Source organism: Suillus paluster (assembly GCF_016628075.1).
Source record: "Suillus paluster strain FC165 chromosome Unknown EDB91scaffold_14, whole genome shotgun sequence".
Classification (NCBI taxonomy): Eukaryota; Fungi; Basidiomycota; class Agaricomycetes; order Boletales; family Suillaceae; genus Suillus; species Suillus paluster.
The window spans coordinates 97609-115590 of record NW_024537574.1 but is presented as its reverse complement, the minus strand read 5'-3'; the positions used below and the strand labels follow the sequence as shown (position 1 = coordinate 115590).

Below are 17982 nucleotides of genomic sequence, written 5' to 3'. Positions count from 1 at the left end.
TTGGACTGGCTTGAGCTCACGGCTCAGGCTTGAATTCTGGCGAGCCTAAGCCCCTCCAGGCCGAGCCTAAGCCGGGGCTTTGAGCCCAAGCAGGGCCGGAACATCACTAGTTGAAACACGCAGTGTCGTCACTAACCCGTTAAAAGAGTTATAACTCTTTTAACGAGTTGGTGACAACACTGCGTGTTTACCACTCTTTTAACGGGTTAGTGACGACACTGCGTGTTTCAACGATAACAGCACATGGCGCGCTTTGATCGGCTTTGCCCCTGTGTTATGACGACCCGATTTCCTTATAAGCTGATCCAAAGACGTCTGGACTCGTCGTTGTTTTACACATGAGCTACACCGACCATCCTGTGCTAATCGTAAGTGACTTGCCCATTGCAAGTCAGGGCCTCAGCTGAATTCCTCGTTCTTAGGTAGGCGCTGGACCAGCGGGTCTGGTAGCAGCGTTGACTCTCCTCCAAAATGGTATACCAGTTCGCATCATCGATAAGGACCCCAACCCTCGCATCGGACAGCGTGGTCCTGGAATATGGGTTTGTTTGACATACACCCACTCTCGGATACCCTGTGATCTCATTGAATGCACAATCTAGCCACGCTCCCTCGAGCTCTTCAACTTCCTGAATGTCCCGGAAGTTAACAATCTAGGGAAACCAATCCCTGTCCTTCGTTTATACAAGCCCGGGACGTTAGAACCTCTGAAACACTCTTCGTTGGCACCTCATATGGAACCTACACCAACGGTACCATTCGTGTGTACCGCCGTTGTCTGCTCAAGACTTCATGCTAAATATTTTGGTTTCTAGCACATCCCAAAGATGATAGGGCAACAGCTCCTAGATGTGGTTCTGCGACGCCACCTAGAGAAGCTCTCTTGTTCTGTCGAGATGGGCTCCGAACTGCGCTCGTTCAAGCAGTCCGAGGAGGGCGTCACAGCTGTTCTGGAAAAGAACGGCATATTAGAGACTTTCGATACCAAATGGATGATCGGCGCCGATGGTGCTAAAAGTGAGTGAGATGCAGTCGAATGCACGGGGATGAAGGAGACTGAAGGTTTTGTAGGCGTCGTGCGCAAACAGCTTGGGCTCACATTTTTAGGCGAGACTAGAGATGACTTCTTTGTTGTCACTGGAGATATTCGTTTAAAGGGAGTCGGTCTTGATAGAATGGTGATTCCATTTTCTACTTATTCGATGGAAAGTGTCCTGATCCAGTATTGAAGCATTTTCACGTATTTGGAAACTTTGGTGAACGATCGTATGTGCAATTTTTATTCTTGACGCTTGAAAATGTCTTCATGATCCGCAGGCTCTCATTGCGTCCAACGGACGAAATCGGCGAGGATGGCTGGAAATTCTTCATCTCCGATCGCGAACTAGAGTTGACGAAGATCATGAAGAGCGAGGAGCTTATCTTCGAGGCTATCGCGTCGTTCGTCCCTACTGAGATTACGTTCAACAAGCTGGTTTGGGTGAGCGAGTTCCGGTGCGTTCTTGTCTTTTTAGTATCTGTCGACGCACGTTCATCAATTTGTTGTATGTAGGGCTAATATCCGTATGGTGAATAAGTTTAGCGAGGGTCGAGTGTTCATTGTGGGTGGTATGTGATTCTATTCTAGGTGTGTGTACCTGTGCTGACGGAAGTCGCATAGATGCTGCACAGTATGTATATATTTGAGTGCCCTTTGGCCAAACATTTGCTGACGTGTATTCAGTGTTCACAGTCCTAGCGGTGGTCAGGTATGGTTGTTCTGATCAAATGCCGATGCTTGCTCATTTCTCTATGAACAGGGACTGAATTCAGGTGTACAAGATGCCGTGAGTATAGTAAATTAAATGCAGCATGTACAAGATAGTTGACGCCACATCAGTTCAATCTAGGATGGAAACTTGCGCTTGTCGAAAAAGGACTTGCCGATAAGTCTCTTCTCGAGACATACAGCGCCGAGCGTCTGCCTGTCATCTCCGAGATGCTCGAGATTACGACCTCGATGCTCGACCAGGCAATAGTGACAGGAGACTTAACGATCAAACGCAGCCCCAAGCTTTTCATGCTCGGTATCAACTGTCGGTTCAGCAGCATCGTTCTCGATGAATTTGTGACTCCAGTCGAAGGGAAGCCTATCAACGCATACGGGGTGTTTGACGAGGGGCATCTGGAGGCTGGGGACAGGGCCCCTGATGCACCCAACGTGCTCCAGGTGGGACGTGGAGAATCTGACATGAAGACGCTTTTTTGCCTCTACAGACCTTGGTATCACACGGTACTTGTGTTCGCGCCGAGTCTCGCAGACGCTATCCCGATTTTGGGCGCGCTGGAGGCATGCAACAAAAGTGTTGTGCGCAAGGCTGTCGTTTTGCCGTCATCGGCACCAGCGGCGCCCGTCGCATCTCCTTGCGATGATGTCGTTCTTGTTGATCAGGAGGGTTATGCTTATTCGGCTTATCTTGTCGAAGTTAACCAGACGAAAGTGTTTGTGATACGGCCGGACGGGGTGATTGGGGCAATCGTTCATGGTGCAGAAGGCGTGAAGAAGTATTTCTCGAAAATATTTTTGGACCTGTCGTAGTCTATTCATTTTTTACTTACTTACGACTTTTACATTCACAACTCATACATATATATATAGGCGATTTGACAAAGGCAAGGCGGGCAAGTGGGTTCGTTCTGTCGTCCACGCTGAGCACGGAAAGCTCTTTAGAGTGGTATTGTATCGTACTGCTACGTTATATGGCTACAGCTTTGGAGCTTGAATGAAGTTGTTTGGCAAAAGTCTTAAAAGACAACGCACGAATTCGTAGTCGCTGCTTGCCCAGTGATACTCCGTCTTGCTACGAACCAAGTTGCATAATGATTGCAACTTCACGACATCCCCTGGCCAGCTGCCTGCAACTCGTAGACGACCTTGTTCTTGATGTCATGCAACAACGGCTCCTTCCCTTCCCACCTATGCGAAAGTGTGACACAACGAAAGTATGTCGCAACTGCTTCTTCGATGGGCTCCGCTTGGAGGTCCGCATGCTTCATGATTAACAAGAGAAGCACATTGTACTCTGTGCTCTTTTTGAAGATACTTATCTGCGCTTCTCGGTCACATAGGAGTCCGGTTGTGGCGTTAAGTAGACGAAGCGGGGCGATGTCGAGTTGAACATCGATGACCTTTCGAATGGCATGTTCTGCTTCGGAGGGGCTGACATATTGCTTGCGCAGCTCCGAAGAAAAAGTTGAGCATCTTGACAACATGGGTTGCTTACTGCTCACTTCGTATTTTCATGTTAGAAGCACTGTCCAATCAATTTTGACAGCATCGTTTGGAGGGCCTCGATAGCTTCATCGTAGCGTTTTGCGCCATGAAGTGCTGCATGCTTCAGTTCGTATCCAACATGAGACGAAGGGTCGAGTTCGGTGACCTATGCGTTGCCGAAATGAGGATTGCCAAAACAATGGTAAGTGTCATCGCACCTTTTGCGCATCAAGAAGCGCATCCTCTCACAGTATTTCTTCTGACCCGGCCTTACTGCGGTTTGCAAATATGGTATCACTGGCAGAATTGAGGTTAATTGCCACTGAGTATGCCTTAATAACCCTGTCGTAATCGCTCGCAGCGAAGGCAGCATCTCCATTGGCAATATATAGTCCGCTGTATCCTCGATTGGGAGCTGAGCAAAATGAGAGTGAGCTCGCATGACATTAAGGACATCACACTTACCGTTGGACCAGACAATGCAACTGGCCTTTGTATTTTCGTCACTCATATGTTCCCTCGTGCTTAAATTATAAATTTCAATATTGAGGTCTGTCGCGATGGCAAGATGTTCGCCCGTGCCGGGCGATGACCCCCCCCCCTCCCGCACCACTTGCTATCAATCGCTCATCTTGTGTTATCGCCAATGTTAACACCCCAGTGCGATGCCCTTCCATCTTCTTCAATACTGCCCCGGTCTTCAAGTCCCGCAGACCGAGTGTCCTGTCGTACGAACCTGTGATCATTCGCTGTTTATCGGGAAAAACAGCTACAGAACTTATGGTGCCCCCATGATCTTTAGAGACTCGAAGCGGCCTGGTGCTTGGAATGAGCTGAAACATTTTGCTGGAGGTCGATAATGTTGACATGGTCGACGCGGACTTGGATGGAGGGTTTGTGAGTTTCTTGCTGCTGGAGAGGTGGGTGTACCGTGCGTTCATGCTGCTCCATGATCTACGACGAGCTGCCATCACGTGTTTCGAGGGACTGCACTTCCACTTTCTGTCTTAGATTAATTAATTACGGTCCATAGTGCTGCCGCGGTCCGGTTCAGAGGAGGCTGGGAGAGAACCGTGAACCGAACCGAAAATTTCATAAATCCAACCATAACATTGCCCGGACGGCTCAGACGGTGGCCAACATACATACACGACCTGGTTCCTCACCCAGAAGCGCTACTGGGAGAAAGGCAGACAGAATCCAGGAAGTTAAGCGAGGGTGGCAGGCAGCGAGAGATGGTGAGAGGCATCTGGAGACAGGAGGTGTTGACAGGAGGTGTGGTGAGCCGGTGGGAGCCATTGGGAACCAGCAAGAGATCGAAGCAGGTATTGGGATTAGTGGGGCAAAGGTCAAAGACATACTCTCTTGGTGCACCTGAGTGTCACCATTAATCTTACTAATTAGTAATTGTATCACACGCCCCATCCTGTTACTAATTAGTAACAGATAGTATAATTCCCCTATACCAGCAATAATATTAGCAAACCAGCAGTCCCTTAGAGCCCGTTCAGCAACCGAAATTTGAACGAAATTTGCCAACCCAAAGTATTGGAAGTGTCTGAGATGTAAGCGGAGTCAGAAACCAATCGGTAAGATTGATCGTTATTGATATGTTATCACAGTATAACATGGATCCAGTACTCACTATGCAGCCGCTGTTTGCTGACCCAATACTTGCTAACAGTCTTATTCCACAGGGACCTCTCATTACTGCTCAGCTGCTGCCAGGAGCTCGACAAGCAGATCAGAGTCGCCAGGCGCGAGCTGCAGTCTGCGAACGCATGCTTCGTTACATCGCTCTTCTCGTCAATATACTGCTTGCCGCCATAACACAAGTCTTCCTGCAACAAATCCCGGACGAGCCTGAGCCCTATCACACCTCCGCGCTGACAGGGGAAGAGTGGGTGATAGAGCTGATTGTTGGCCACCCAGAGCGCATTCGCTGCGAACTTGGCGTAAATGCCCACGTCTTTGAGAGTTTGATCAATGACCTTCGAGGCCTTGGCCATACGGATTCACGATACGTCTCGCTAGAGGAGCAACTGGCCATTTTTCTATACACGTGTGTGACAGGATTGACTGTCAGACACGTCGCGGAACGATTTCAGCGATCAAACGCTACAATTTCTCGGTACGTTGTATGATCTACTAGTATATTTCACACCTGATACTACTAACTCAACTCTTTTGTAGGTATTTCCGCAAAATGCTAGACATTTTTGCATCCAACCCTTTCTACGCTACGCATGTACACCTTCCTGCTGAAAACGCACCCATCTCACGCACAATTCGCGACAACCCGAAACGTTGGCCATACTTCCGCGATGCTATCGGAGCAATCGATGGAAGTCACATTCACGCATTTCCCCCCTCATCCACCCGCCACCTTTACTATAACCGAAAAGGCTTTGTCTCTCAGAACTGTCTCTTCATATGCGACTTCGACCTCAATTTTACGTTTGCTTTGACTGGGTGGGAGGGGTCTGTTACAGATGCGCGACTTTGGGAGATAGCGCACAACGATGGCTTAAATATCCCCCGGGGGAAATATCTTCTTGCTGACCTTGGGTTCCCATCATGCCGGGAGCTATTAGTTCCTTACCGTGGTGTTCGCTATCATCTGGCCGAGTGGGGTCGCGCCAGCGTCAGGTAAGCTTCTAGCTCATTTTTTCTTTGTTCGGCTCACTCAATACCATTTTGTTTTTAGACCTGAAAACAAGGAAGAATTATTCAACCTTCGTCACGCATCTGCACGTAATGTGGTCGAACGCATTTTCGGTGTCGTGAAGCGACACTTTCGGATCCTTCTAATATCCCCTGAGTACAAAATCGATATTCAAGCCCGCATTCCCACAGCGCTTTGCGCTATTCATAATTACATCCGCGCTCATGACCCAGATGAAGTGCCTCTGCCACAGAGAGCTGTCTTCAATGACAACCCTGCCCATCAAGGACTCGGACAACTTCACAACGTCGATGATCACACTCCGAACGACAGCGACAATGACGACATAAGCGCAAGTGTATTTCGAGATCGCTTGGCGACGCAGATGTGGGACGACTATCAGAGTATTTTACGCGAGCGAGACTTGTTAGATGTATATCACTTCTTAGATATTGACGAAGACTTGGAGGACGAGGAAGACTTAGATGAGTACTATGGGAGCGATGATGAGAATGATGCATAGATTCGTAGCAAACTTCTACTAGTACATAACAATCAATGGAAGCTATGGACGTGAGAAGATAAGCGATACAAATGAGCAACACAAAAACAAGTGATGCGAAGATGATTCGTGATGATGGCAACATTACAACAGCCCCAAATCCTGCCTGTTTGCCTGCCGGATCATAGATTGCAAGAACCCCAGACGCCTCTCAGGCTGGATGACCAAGTAAGAACTACATATTGTCGGGCTCCTCATGAATAGGTTCATGAGGACAAGTGCGTCATCTTCTGATAAACCCGGTTCATTTTGCATCATGACGAGGGCCCTCGTTCTTTCGTCCGACACCCGAGTCTCATCAGTAGTGGTGGTCAGCGTCATTGTGAGACTGTCTGTGAGACGGTTTATGGAGCCCTGGAGGTTCATGAACGCAGCGGTGCTGGCAGCCTCCTTGGCAGCCTTCTTGCTTGTGCCTGCATGCGAACTAGAAGCGCCACGTGAGATGCTGCTGGGTGCCGCTGACCGCCGCGGCTTTTTTGAAGATGATGCCACCGAAGTTTCGATGGTGGAAGGGGGTGCCGAATGCGAGAGAATCATGTCGGAATGAGAACGTTTTCCTGTGCTAGAGGAAGAAGTGGGGGCAGGGGGGATGATGAATGAACTTCCAGCTACAGGTGGAAGGGCAGACGCGTTCTCATCCCATCTAAAGTCATTGACACCCCCCGTGCTATTGCCAGCCATGTTGCCGACATCACCATACGTGCCTGGGGGGGCAGCCATGCTCATCTTGGCAGCCACTGGTACCTGTGTGGCTAATGAAGCCGGGTTATAGGCGGCCGTCCCTTGTGCGCCACTACCGCCTGGTAGAAGGTCTTGCATGGCAGCATAATGTCTCCATCCGCTATTTTTGAATGACTTCATGGTCTTAAGCAGAAGGTGAGCACCAGACCGGAGACCAAAGTGTAGTTCAATACATACCTTATTGCTGTTACTGGCGTTGATATACTTGTCCCACATGCTTTCTGCGGCTTCCCCCTGAATATTGGCACCGTTCTCATTGTCCCAGTGACATCCTGATCGAGACCGGCGATATTTATCAATGGCGCTGTATATCTGTTTCAACTATAATATGTTAGTGATGGTGGCTGAGCGGTGTGAGACTCAGATGGATGTGACATACCGATGCCCATTTGTTCTTGCAGTGCTCCATTGTCTTCACAGGGCCCTGCTTCCATAGTGAAGCAATATCTTTTGAAGCTGCAAGGAGTGTCGCATCTTTGAAGGTGCTTGATCCTGCGATCTTGGATTTCTGTGTAATGAGATACTCCAGGAAGCGATCGGTCTCCTCTTCAGTCCAATAGGCCTTCTCTTTTGGTTCTTTGTCTTCTGGTTGCGCCATCTCTAGAAGTTTAAACTGAGTGCAGATGATGAAAGCAGCGATAGTCGCATAGATGCGCTTTCGCTGCTGAGGATCGACTTGATATCGACTGATAGTGGTCATGGTCGGAGGGAGAGTATTTTCAATCTCCGTCATCGGCTTCTATGGTGCCGCTCCACCATACTGTCACACATTGGCAAATTTCATTCAAATTTTGGTTGCTGAACGGGCTCTTAGCAAAATCAAAGCGCGGCTTATTTAATGCGCTGCCTTACAGTGCCTTACTACCCAAATAGGTATGAGCGGAAATGTCCGGATAGCAGCACTGATTTCCCGACACTACGTTGCGCTTTCTTACGACTATGTTCTTAGCCGTGCTCGTTGTGCTCGACGTTGAGCTCCCACATGTCGCTCATTTTCTACTCGATTTTCACCGGACGTTCTCTATTCTATTTTTCTATGCTACCGGCATCATATTCATATGGATTGTGCAGCTTCCCAGACCCACTGCCTTCAACCTTGTCATTGGGCATGACCACTGTGCTGTGGTTGAATTTTGTGAGTCCCCTTTCTTCAACTAGACAATTTCTTCTTCGTCTAGGCAATACAATATCATCTTCATATGGATTATGCGGCCTTCTGGACCCACTGCCTTCAACATCGTCATTGGGCATGACCACTGCGCCGTGGTTGAATTTCGTGAGTCCCCTTCCATCAACTAAACAATTTCTTATTCATCTAGGCAGGACAATATCATCTTCATACGGATTGTGCGGCTTTCCAGACCCACTGCCTTCAACCTTGTCATTGGGCATGACCACTGCGCCGCGGTTGCATTTCGTGAGTCCCCTTTTATCAACCAGACAATTTCTCATTCGTCTAGGCCAGACAACATCATCTTCATACGGATTGTGCGGCTTTCTCAACCCACTGCCTTCATCCTTGTCATTGGGCATGACTACTGCGCCGCGGTTGAAGTTCATGAGTCCCATTCCATCAACTAGTCAATTTCTTATTCCTCTAGGCAGGACAATATCATCTTCATACGGATTGTGCGGCTTTCCAGACTCACTGCTTCAACCTTGTCATTGGGCATGACCACTGCGCCGCGGTTGAATTTCGTGAGTCACCTTTTATCAACTAGACAATTTCTTAGTCATCCAGGCAGCAATATCGTTTTCACATGAATACCGCAGCTTTCAGGAAATGTATATAAACAATATGTTGATCAAGCCTCTGGTGAATCTACCCCACTCTCTGACGAACTCGCGTTATCCTCGTCTGTGTCTTCCACCATTTCTGTGCTTTTTGCTATGGAGGCCTTTTCTTGGCGCTTACGAGCCTTGTAGATTTGTTCACCGTGTGCCTGGCGTTGTTTATTCTTGGCAACGTGTTCCACGAGCTCATCATTTGTAAGCTTCGTCCATGAGCATGTTCCTTTGAAAAGTAAGTCATACAACTTGATCAAGTCTTCACAATGCCCAATCTTTCCAGGATTTTGAACAGCGCCCAGAAAATTTTCCAATGCGACGCCATAAGTTTCTACAATCTTGCCTTCATAATTATCGTAATTCATTTGGACCTTCTTTTTCGGTGGGTGCTTCAAAGTGGGAAGAATGATATCTGTATGACTAATCTCAGGAAATGTACCTGGAAAGAATTATGGCTCAACATACCAAGTCCGTCCTGGATGAGCTGGTGGCATAGGCTAATGAGCTTTGTTAATGACAGTCGTTGGTTGACTGTGCCACCACTATCTACATGAAAGTTGAGTATGTCATGTTTATTGTATGCCTTTTGCTTACCAAAGTCTCCGACTACCCAGGACTCGACTTTGAGTGCAAAGCGCTTTGGTTCCATACCGAGAACGTCCTTGATGAATGACCCGACCTTTGCTGTATAAAAGAGTTTGGGTTCGTGGTATTGCTCGACATCACCGCGAACTGCAATATACATTCCCTCGAGGCCTGTTCGCGCTTGGATGCTAGCCCACTGTTCAACCACAAGTAAGTCACATTTCTATGTATTATTTTGTGCCAGTACCTCCATCTGCATTGTTTTGAATGTTGCATTCACGTCCTTTTGTAGTGTCTTAGGGTTTGCACGTGTGACCTTCACATGTGACTGGCGATATGTGTTGATATTCTCCCGCAGGTGATTCTTGTCGGCTGATGTCAAATGCAAATAGGTCGACGTCAATTCTGAACTGCGGGCTTTGATAAATGCAGGAAGCTTGAATCGATCTCCCGGTGCACGTCCTTTGATTTGTATCAGTATCAGCCCGAAAACTTTATTTGTTAGTACCTTCGTTCTCCTCATCCAGTTTTTGTTTGACAAACGCATTCCAGGGATTAGGTCCGCATTTGTTGAAGATACCTCTGCTAATATAGAGCTGCCTTCGTGTCCACTTCAAGCTTCTGTTCAAGAGTAAGTACTATGATTTTTTGACAAAATAAGTGATCTTACCGTCCGTTGTCTTTGGCAATAGCACAGGCCTCCTCGTGATACGCATCTTGCGCTGTTGTAATGGCATTGCTGAGCTTGACTACTTTTGTGCGGCGGGCAGCCTTTTGGGTATCTGTTAGCTTTGCGTGGACGCATTTGCCTTTTGATGTTGATGTGTTAACCATGGATAATGTGCCGTTGGAATTGCAGATAATTTTTAACCTTACTTAGATTTAAAGGAACATCTAGTTATACTTTGCAATATATATATATATATTCACTTGGAAACAAAGCTCGAGTCTAGGTTGGAGCGGGTATTAAAGTTCACTACACACATCAAATTTTAGGCCCTGACGTCACACTGCTATCAACATGTCTACTGACGACTTTGGTTGATCCTCACAATAATTCCCTGAATAAAACAACTGAGACACTCAGACCAGTATCGAGTAAAAAAAACTCACATTTTGTATGTAGACAACTGGCTGGTTATTTATGATGGTGTCATATGGTGGGGGAGGTGACGTGTGCGGCTGTTCGGCACCTAGACGCTGAAGATCATCATATACAGAAAATGGCGATGGAAGGCTGGGCTGGTCCCACATGGGCTCACGGTGCCCACCACTGGCTTCTGTGTCTTGTTCGGAAGCAAGGTCCTGCACAACCATAATTGAATCAGGCTTCAAATAAGAATTTCATTTAGCAAAGAACTCCTGGAAAGTTGCGAAAAAAAACTAACCATAGACAACACAGAAGATATAGAATCAGACGAATCTGACACATACATGGAGTCCAGGTCATGCGACTGGGTTGTAGTAGGGGTTGAAGCAGCTGGGATATTTGGTCGTGCTGGTGTGGGTCGCTGGCGAGTGGAGGGTATAGTGCGCTGACCAGCAGAGGGTATAGTGCGCTGACCAGCAGAGGGTATAGTGCGCTGACCAGCAGAGGGTATAGTGCGCTGACCAGTGGAGGGTATAGTGCGCTGACCAGTGGAGGGTATAGTGCGCTGACCAGTGGAGGGTATAGTGCGCTGAAGAGCGGAGGGTATAGTGCGCTGACGAGTAGTAGTTGTAGGTTGATGACGGGTGGGTGCTACAGTGGGTGTGGGCTGCTGGCAAGAACCAGGACCACTAGCAGAATGGTTTGGTGCTCGAGACGGAGTTCCGTGAGTGCGTTGATTTGCGAGAAGCCAAGTCTCGAAGTCAGGACGCTGCGAAACTTCAGCTAGCATTGCTGCACGTCTTGGAGTAGTGAGCATTGATATATTTCCACGAGTGGACCTCGGAGTGGCAGCAGGTTCCCGAATAGCTGCAGGAAGGGGAGGAAATGGCAGTGAAGTGCGACTTCCATCCTGAAAGATGTTGTCTTGAGTTAAACCTTGAAAATAATAACAATCAGAATTTGACATGAGCCACAAAAGTTTGAGACACACCTGAAGTACTAGGCGCCTTTTTCCAACTACAATTGAAAACAGTCTTACGGACCCTGTCTGCAATCGAGGACGCAAAAATCTCCTCCAGCAAGTCTATTGTTGGGTCTAGATTGGCGTGGTCCAACTGCTGTTGCATGGTCCCCAATGGAGCAACTTTTCGAGTGGTGATGAGGACAGTGGGCTCGTTTAGCCCATTGCCAGGCAGTATTCTCGGCTGTCCAGGCCTATGATGATGAGCGGTCCCATGCGGCTCGAAAACAAATTGCGCCTGCAGTGTCACCGCAATACTAGTTGTCTGAAATCCAAGTCAGTTTTCCAAAATAATTGATCAGAGTTGGCAACAAGATACTAGTAGTGCAGAACGCACATTTTTGTTACTGTTGCAGGCTAGATCAAGCCATTGGAAGCTTGCGATTGAGTTCTTGAACATCGGTATTGAAGATGGTAAGTCTTGAAGATGGTCAGTCTGCAGGACAATGGAGTTTTGAGAATGAAGCAAAAAATTAAGAGGCTCCGAGAGGAATGAATGATGGACTTAATATGCTGCGAATGTGGTCATGGCTGATACCCAGTAATACTAAGAATCGGCCAGATGCCCTCGGACGTGTTTGATTTGAGCTGATAAGGCTGTCCACGCTGAATTCTGCACACAATATCTTGCATGCTGCGCAGCTCAGCGTGTTCAACGAGTCTCGAGCAACATTGATTTTGTAATTTGTCGAAACTGAGGCTACCCGAAATCAATTTCCCATATGCATGACATCACAGCTTGAATGACACACTGCAGGCAGCACAACAATATCATGGTATTCACTTCTCTTCATTGTACCATCATCAGAACACGGACCATTGTTCTGACGACCACTCTGACAGTAAATCATCATTGCATAATAACGTGAGTTTGTTGCTTCACAGTACTTTGTATGATGCTGGAGACCCAAGTTACACTCTTGTGAGAACCTGCGATTATGCTTATGCACAACCAGCCCCAATTCCGGTCCCAGGACTACGTACTCCAACATCCACGCACATGTCCCAATACAAACTCATAAGCACACCCACCGAATGACACAGAAGCTCGCTCCGTCCGAGTCACGACGTATCTTCTGCGCACACCGTTGCTCTAGCTTCAATCATGGAGTTTACGTTGGTTGCTTGGAAGCGGCCATCCCGAACTCATAAGCACACCCGCCGAATGACACAGAAGCTCGCTCCGTCATGACGTATCTTCTGCGCACACCGTTGCTCTAGCTTTAATGGAGTTTATGTTGGTTGCTTGGAAGCGGCCATCCCGAACTCGTAAGCACACCTGCTGAACAACACAGAAGCTCGCTCCGTCACGACGTATCTTCTGCACACACCGTTGCTCTAGCTTCAATGGAGTTTACGTTGGTTGCTTGGAAGCAGCCATCCCAATAGTGGTAGATAGAACATGAATATATTGGACAGCGCTATGTAATACATGATTCTAAACAAGCCGCTTCATCACACAAGATATTGTCTTCATCTATTTCAATGGGCGCAGCACTCTGTAGCTCGTCAATTACTGCACCCATATCTGCATCATTAGAGGTCTCCAGCACACGAATACCACAAAAACCTGGTATTCCATATATTGCCTGGAGGCGTGCACGATGGACATTGTTCATGTGCACACGCTTATCATGCAGGCGGTGAATTTCGTGGGCAAGTGCAGGTTGATTGGCTTCCAACGATGTCGCAGTAGTGAGTAAGTGAGTGTCCTCGTCGTCGAGCCATCGTTGGAGACAAGAGATCTCAACGTTGAGGCGTTCAATTTCTTCGTGTGCACGAATTATCTTGAAGTACTTGCCTGCCACCTCTCTTTTGGCTTTTGAAGCCCAAGGTTTGGTTAAGATTTCCTGCCGTGAGCTTTTGAGCAACTCAAATTCGCCAAGCCATGCATACGATGCAACTTCGCTAAACTTGAGAATGTCTCGTGGAGGGGATTGCAGACACGCGAGTTGGTTGTAGTGTTCCAGTGCATGGCGAATCACACTCAAACGGCGAGTTATTGCATTGGATATCTGTTGGCGCATTTTATAACCTATTATAATCAGTAGATAGAAATGTATAGTGACGACACACATACCTGTACTAGCCAAGTTGGCCTTGGCAAGTTTGAACAGCCTTTGTACAACAAGTCCTTCGAGACGCTGGACTGCATGTACGAACCGATTGTTGTTCAAATATTCGAGCGCTTCTTGATATTCAGGATCACGTGGTGTCCAGTGCTCCGTAAGACCAAGCCGGTGCTCTAAGTCAAGCGCTGCATTCATTTCGAGAGCAAGCTTACTGTGGGTGGCTCAGCGTTCAGCTTCACATGCTTTGGTTGCAGTTTGTGGACCTTTGTGTAGACCTGAGTTCTGTGTGAAATCGGCCGGCGCATATGAAAGAAATTGAACGGAAGTAATGCTACCATATTCGGCTCTATAAATATATCAGAAATGAATTATTAGGACATACAAGGCACCTACTCAGCCTTGGCCAACGACTGCAAGGCCTCGACGTATGCGATCTTCTCTGGATTGTACTCCAGTTCTGCAGCAAGAGCCTCCAGATATTGAAGTTCTTCGATGTTCCATTGCTCGAAATCAGCATCTGAAAGATCGAGCTGTTGTTTCAACTCCTGGACGACGGGCGCGAGATCGTTGATGATGCGAAGCGCCTGTTTATAGTTGTTGTACAGAAACTGACCTAGATAAGAAATAATGAGTTCATTCATTTTATGAAGTCGAGACTTGAGAAGTCGACCTACTGAGTTCTTGATAGCGATCTAGATCCCATTGATCAAATTGAAGGTCGATAAATTGCAGCCAATGAAAATATGATGCGTGCCATATAAGTGGGGCAACAGCATTTGAACCTGCAAAGACACGCTCACAAGTCTCGAGATCTTCAATCCCCAGACCTTTCTGATAAAGCGTATGATACTGGAGTTGACAACGGCGGTTGTGAGCGTGCCCATGAAAGGCATTGACAACGAAACGATGGTTGACCTTCTTGACTTTGTCAGCAACCGAACTTGCAGCAATTGTCTTGGAAAAAGAACACCTGATGTCATATCCGGTCACACCATAGGCTCCATACACGTCAATCAGTTTATTTGCTGTTGCTAGGGCATATTTCGCACTACATAAATACATATAATACTTTGAGCGAGTGAAATGAAAGATGAAAATTTGTACATACAGTTCACCGCTTTGTCGCAGTTCAACTAAAGTTTGAACAATACCATGGCAACATGCGCTAACAAAGACACCGGTCTGATCGAAGACGTTGGTGCTGTTTTCGGATGTCGTGTTCGCGACCCTCCAGTTTTTGGTACAAGTCGAATTGTTTGATGGAAGGACCTCATCCCCTGTGGTCGCTTGGGTCCCTGGGATGTTTGAGAGATGGACGTTGTCGCCTGTGGTCATTTGGGTCCCTGGGCGAAGGCGGACATCGTCTTTGAATAGATCCACCTCAGCAGCGGGGATAAGATACGTAGATGGGAAAGAACGTTCGTCAGCATGGCCAGAGCCATCGACTCGTTTCAGCGAGTTGTTGCCATCAAAGGCATCAAGTCGTGCAGGATAAAGAGGGGGCTCATCAGGTTGCTGATATATACAGCATGGTAAGTATACTCGCAACAACTTTAAACTACGTACCTTGTAGTTGCACGCTGGACATGCATGAAGCATACGCCAGTGTGGCGTGTCTTGACCTAGTGCTTGATCGACGAGCGTTCTCACCTTGCGCAAAATGGCAAGATACGTGTCGAACGCGATAGCGAACTGGTCGCGTAAGGACTGAAAATAAGTGCGCTACTCGAAGTCAGTGATTATTACCATAGACGCCGGAGACTTACATTGTGAAGAGAGCACAGTACCTTCACCATCCCCTGTACACTGAATGATGGCTTTCTCCGGTGTATTTGGTGGTAGAGCTCGAGGCAACCCAAAGATATTGCAAGTGTGGGTTGAAGAGGAGAGCAGCCGAGGTAGCCAGACTTCAAGAGTGATACATTGGCGAGTTCATTGGGGGCTTGGTCGACAGATTTTTCGAGTACATTGCCTGTAGATACACTAAGTAGTGGTCAACATGGTGGAGCGGAACTCACTAATATCAACCATGGTGACGTGAAATGAAGTTGTTGGGGCTTGAGTGGACAGTAAACAAGGATTCTCCTTCCACAGTAAAAACGCCCGAGCGAGTGACAGCATTTGATCCTGCCATGCAGAATGCATTGCGCGATTGCGCATGAGGCGGCTGCGGGGTGCACGTCGATGATGGCGTCTACCTTGAATGCTACAAAGAATTAGTTCGTAAGAAAATAAGAAAATACAGATGCGGGTAAACATACCTATTGAATATTTGCATTCTTGCAGCACTAACTGCATGCCGGTCATAGCCAGCGGCCAGAGATTGTGTCTCGCTACCCTCGTTCTCCTCTGTTGAGTCATCGCTATCAACGACGTCACCATCCATAGCCACTCCTGCACCAATAACACCACCGAAGTCCATAATCGAGTCACCGACATCGTCTGGGTACTTGTTTGCATAGATGGCGGCCTCGGCCAGGACTTCTCGCGTGGCAGCACTGAGCTCTTCTGTCTGTTGTGAGTATTCAAAATGTAAGAAAGACGGATTACATACCTCGGTGACTCCCCAAGTTTTCACGTTCAAGTGCGAGTCTATCCGCACGGACTTTGCTGAGATTGGCTCTCGATGTTCTTAAGGTGCCAGTATCTGTGATGATCGTTTCGTGAATGGTGCCAAAGGTAGAATTCAACTTGCGTTTGCGGTTGGACATGGTGGTCGGGACCAAGGGAGTGTGAGAACAAGGACAGACCATGAGGATATGTCATGGGAAGTCGGACAGTATTAGTTAGACGATCCAGTAATATTGAGAGGTCGTGGAGCAGGTAATACCATGCCAGTAGCGTAGACAAATAGGATAGAGAACGTCTGGTGAAAATCGAGTAGAAAATGAGCGACATGTGGGAGCTCAACGTTGAGCACAACGAGCACGGCTAAGAACATAGTCGTGAGAAAGCGCAACGTAGTGTCGGGAAATCAGTGCCGCTATCCGGACATTTCCGCTCATACCTATTTGGGTAGTAAGGCACTGTAAGGCAGCGCATTAAATAAGCCGCGCTTTGATTTTGCTAAGGGACTGCTGGTTTGCTAATATTATTGCTGGTATAGGGGAATTATACTATCTGTTACTAATTAGTAACAGGATGGGGCGTGTGATACAATTACTAATTAGTAAGATTAATGGTGACACTCAGGTGCTTGGTGTCCTTGCTGACCGAAACTCGTCCCAAATCGCGTATGTCACGTGTGATAGTAATTATACACTGTCATCCCTGCACGTCTTCAACAAAAGGAACCAAAATGAGGTAAATCGACATGTTGTTCCTTCTATCGATACAAATTCATCTAGTTTTTCGCGGTCGAGCTCGTCGGCGGCAAAATATCGCAGCAGTTGGAAAAAGAGCGGCGGGGTACATCATTGAAATCAAGGTAGCATGGGAAGAGGAATTCAAGCGGGACGATCTCGGTCGTGCAACGTTTGATCTGTTAGAGATTAGACGGGGTGTAGTAATCTATTTCGCCACTTTCGAACCCTGACTGTACTCTAGTTTGAAGGTAAAATAAATCTGGGAGTTAGTAAGCACGGACAATAATATAATAGATGAACGTACCCAAGTGAGGAGTATGATAAAAGGTGGGAAGCTGGCGACACGTTGAAAGCTGAGCTAGGGGAACGCTAGGATGCTGTACTCGGTGCTGCGACATTTTTCGTGGTCTGCGTCAAATTCATCAGCAGCCCACATTATAGCAGGATGTTAGATATTTGTGAAGGATTGTGTGTTGAAATGATTGTTTTAGACCTCGTAGACAGTGGTGAGTTGGTGGTGAATGAATATTCTGATTTTTTTCGATTTCTTTTATTTTACGGATTCGAACGGACCCCGGACAAGAATTTCCGAATCAGCGTAAGGTATTAACTCATCTATAATTGAGGGTTCGTTAGTGTATCCAGATGCACTTTCAAATTTGCGCCCACTACCGATCGATCGGGGTGGCCGAATTTAAAGCGTTGGCAATCTTGTAGATTTGATTTTTAACCCCTTGAGATGAACATGCCCCAGGCTGTGTGCAAAGTGTTGTTAGATACCCACTAGTAGTCCGTTCCCCATTGCGTAGATGGCTGTGAAATGGACACGGGATTCCACAGTCTGTTGGTCTGCAGGTCAACCACCACTTCCGAAGTCACGGATAACAGCATGCATTGTAC

General features: G+C 47.4%; 4 protein-coding genes across 4 annotated transcripts; 1 reads left to right on the top strand and 3 right to left on the bottom strand.

Moving 5' to 3' along the window:
* Window positions 1-338: 338 nt before the first annotated feature.
* EDB91DRAFT_1246228 (FAD binding domain-containing protein) lies at window positions 339-2578 on the top strand (the record flags this gene model as incomplete). The annotated part of the gene is made up of 12 exons (XM_041322632.1): window positions 339-368; window positions 423-542; window positions 603-761; window positions 816-1017; window positions 1072-1178; window positions 1232-1266; window positions 1318-1494; window positions 1553-1608; window positions 1661-1670; window positions 1724-1748; window positions 1800-1826; window positions 1880-2578. 12 exons carry the CDS (start codon window positions 339-341, stop codon window positions 2576-2578), a joined length of 1647 nt encoding a protein of 548 aa, XP_041179328.1.
* On the bottom strand, window positions 2474-3417 carry EDB91DRAFT_1120550 (uncharacterized protein). The gene is made up of 5 exons (XM_041318198.1): window positions 3313-3417; window positions 3055-3269; window positions 2976-3014; window positions 2801-2943; window positions 2474-2749 (listed from the first exon to the last, which is right to left on the bottom strand). Exons 1-4 carry the CDS (start codon window positions 3371-3373, stop codon window positions 2872-2874), a joined length of 387 nt encoding a protein of 128 aa, XP_041179327.1. The 5' UTR covers window positions 3374-3417; the 3' UTR covers window positions 2474-2749; window positions 2801-2871.
* Window positions 3418-9320: 5903 nt separating this feature from the next.
* Window positions 9321-10214, bottom strand: EDB91DRAFT_1017497 (uncharacterized protein; the record flags this gene model as incomplete). Its single annotated transcript, XM_041312509.1, has 4 exons — window positions 9321-9383; window positions 9449-9598; window positions 9842-10056; window positions 10103-10214. Coding segments are annotated over 4 exons (540 nt in total), but the record flags the coding sequence as incomplete, so codon positions are not given.
* Window positions 10215-13126: 2912 nt separating this feature from the next.
* EDB91DRAFT_1080299 (uncharacterized protein) lies at window positions 13127-16488 on the bottom strand (the record flags this gene model as incomplete). Its single annotated transcript, XM_041315208.1, has 12 exons — window positions 13127-13740; window positions 13786-13962; window positions 14017-14123; window positions 14171-14390; window positions 14452-14469; window positions 14578-14825; window positions 14886-15292; window positions 15344-15484; window positions 15544-15749; window positions 15796-15983; window positions 16039-16285; window positions 16332-16488. 12 exons carry the CDS (start codon window positions 16486-16488, stop codon window positions 13127-13129), a joined length of 2730 nt encoding a protein of 909 aa, XP_041179325.1.
* Between the last annotated feature and the right edge of the window lie 1494 nt (window positions 16489-17982).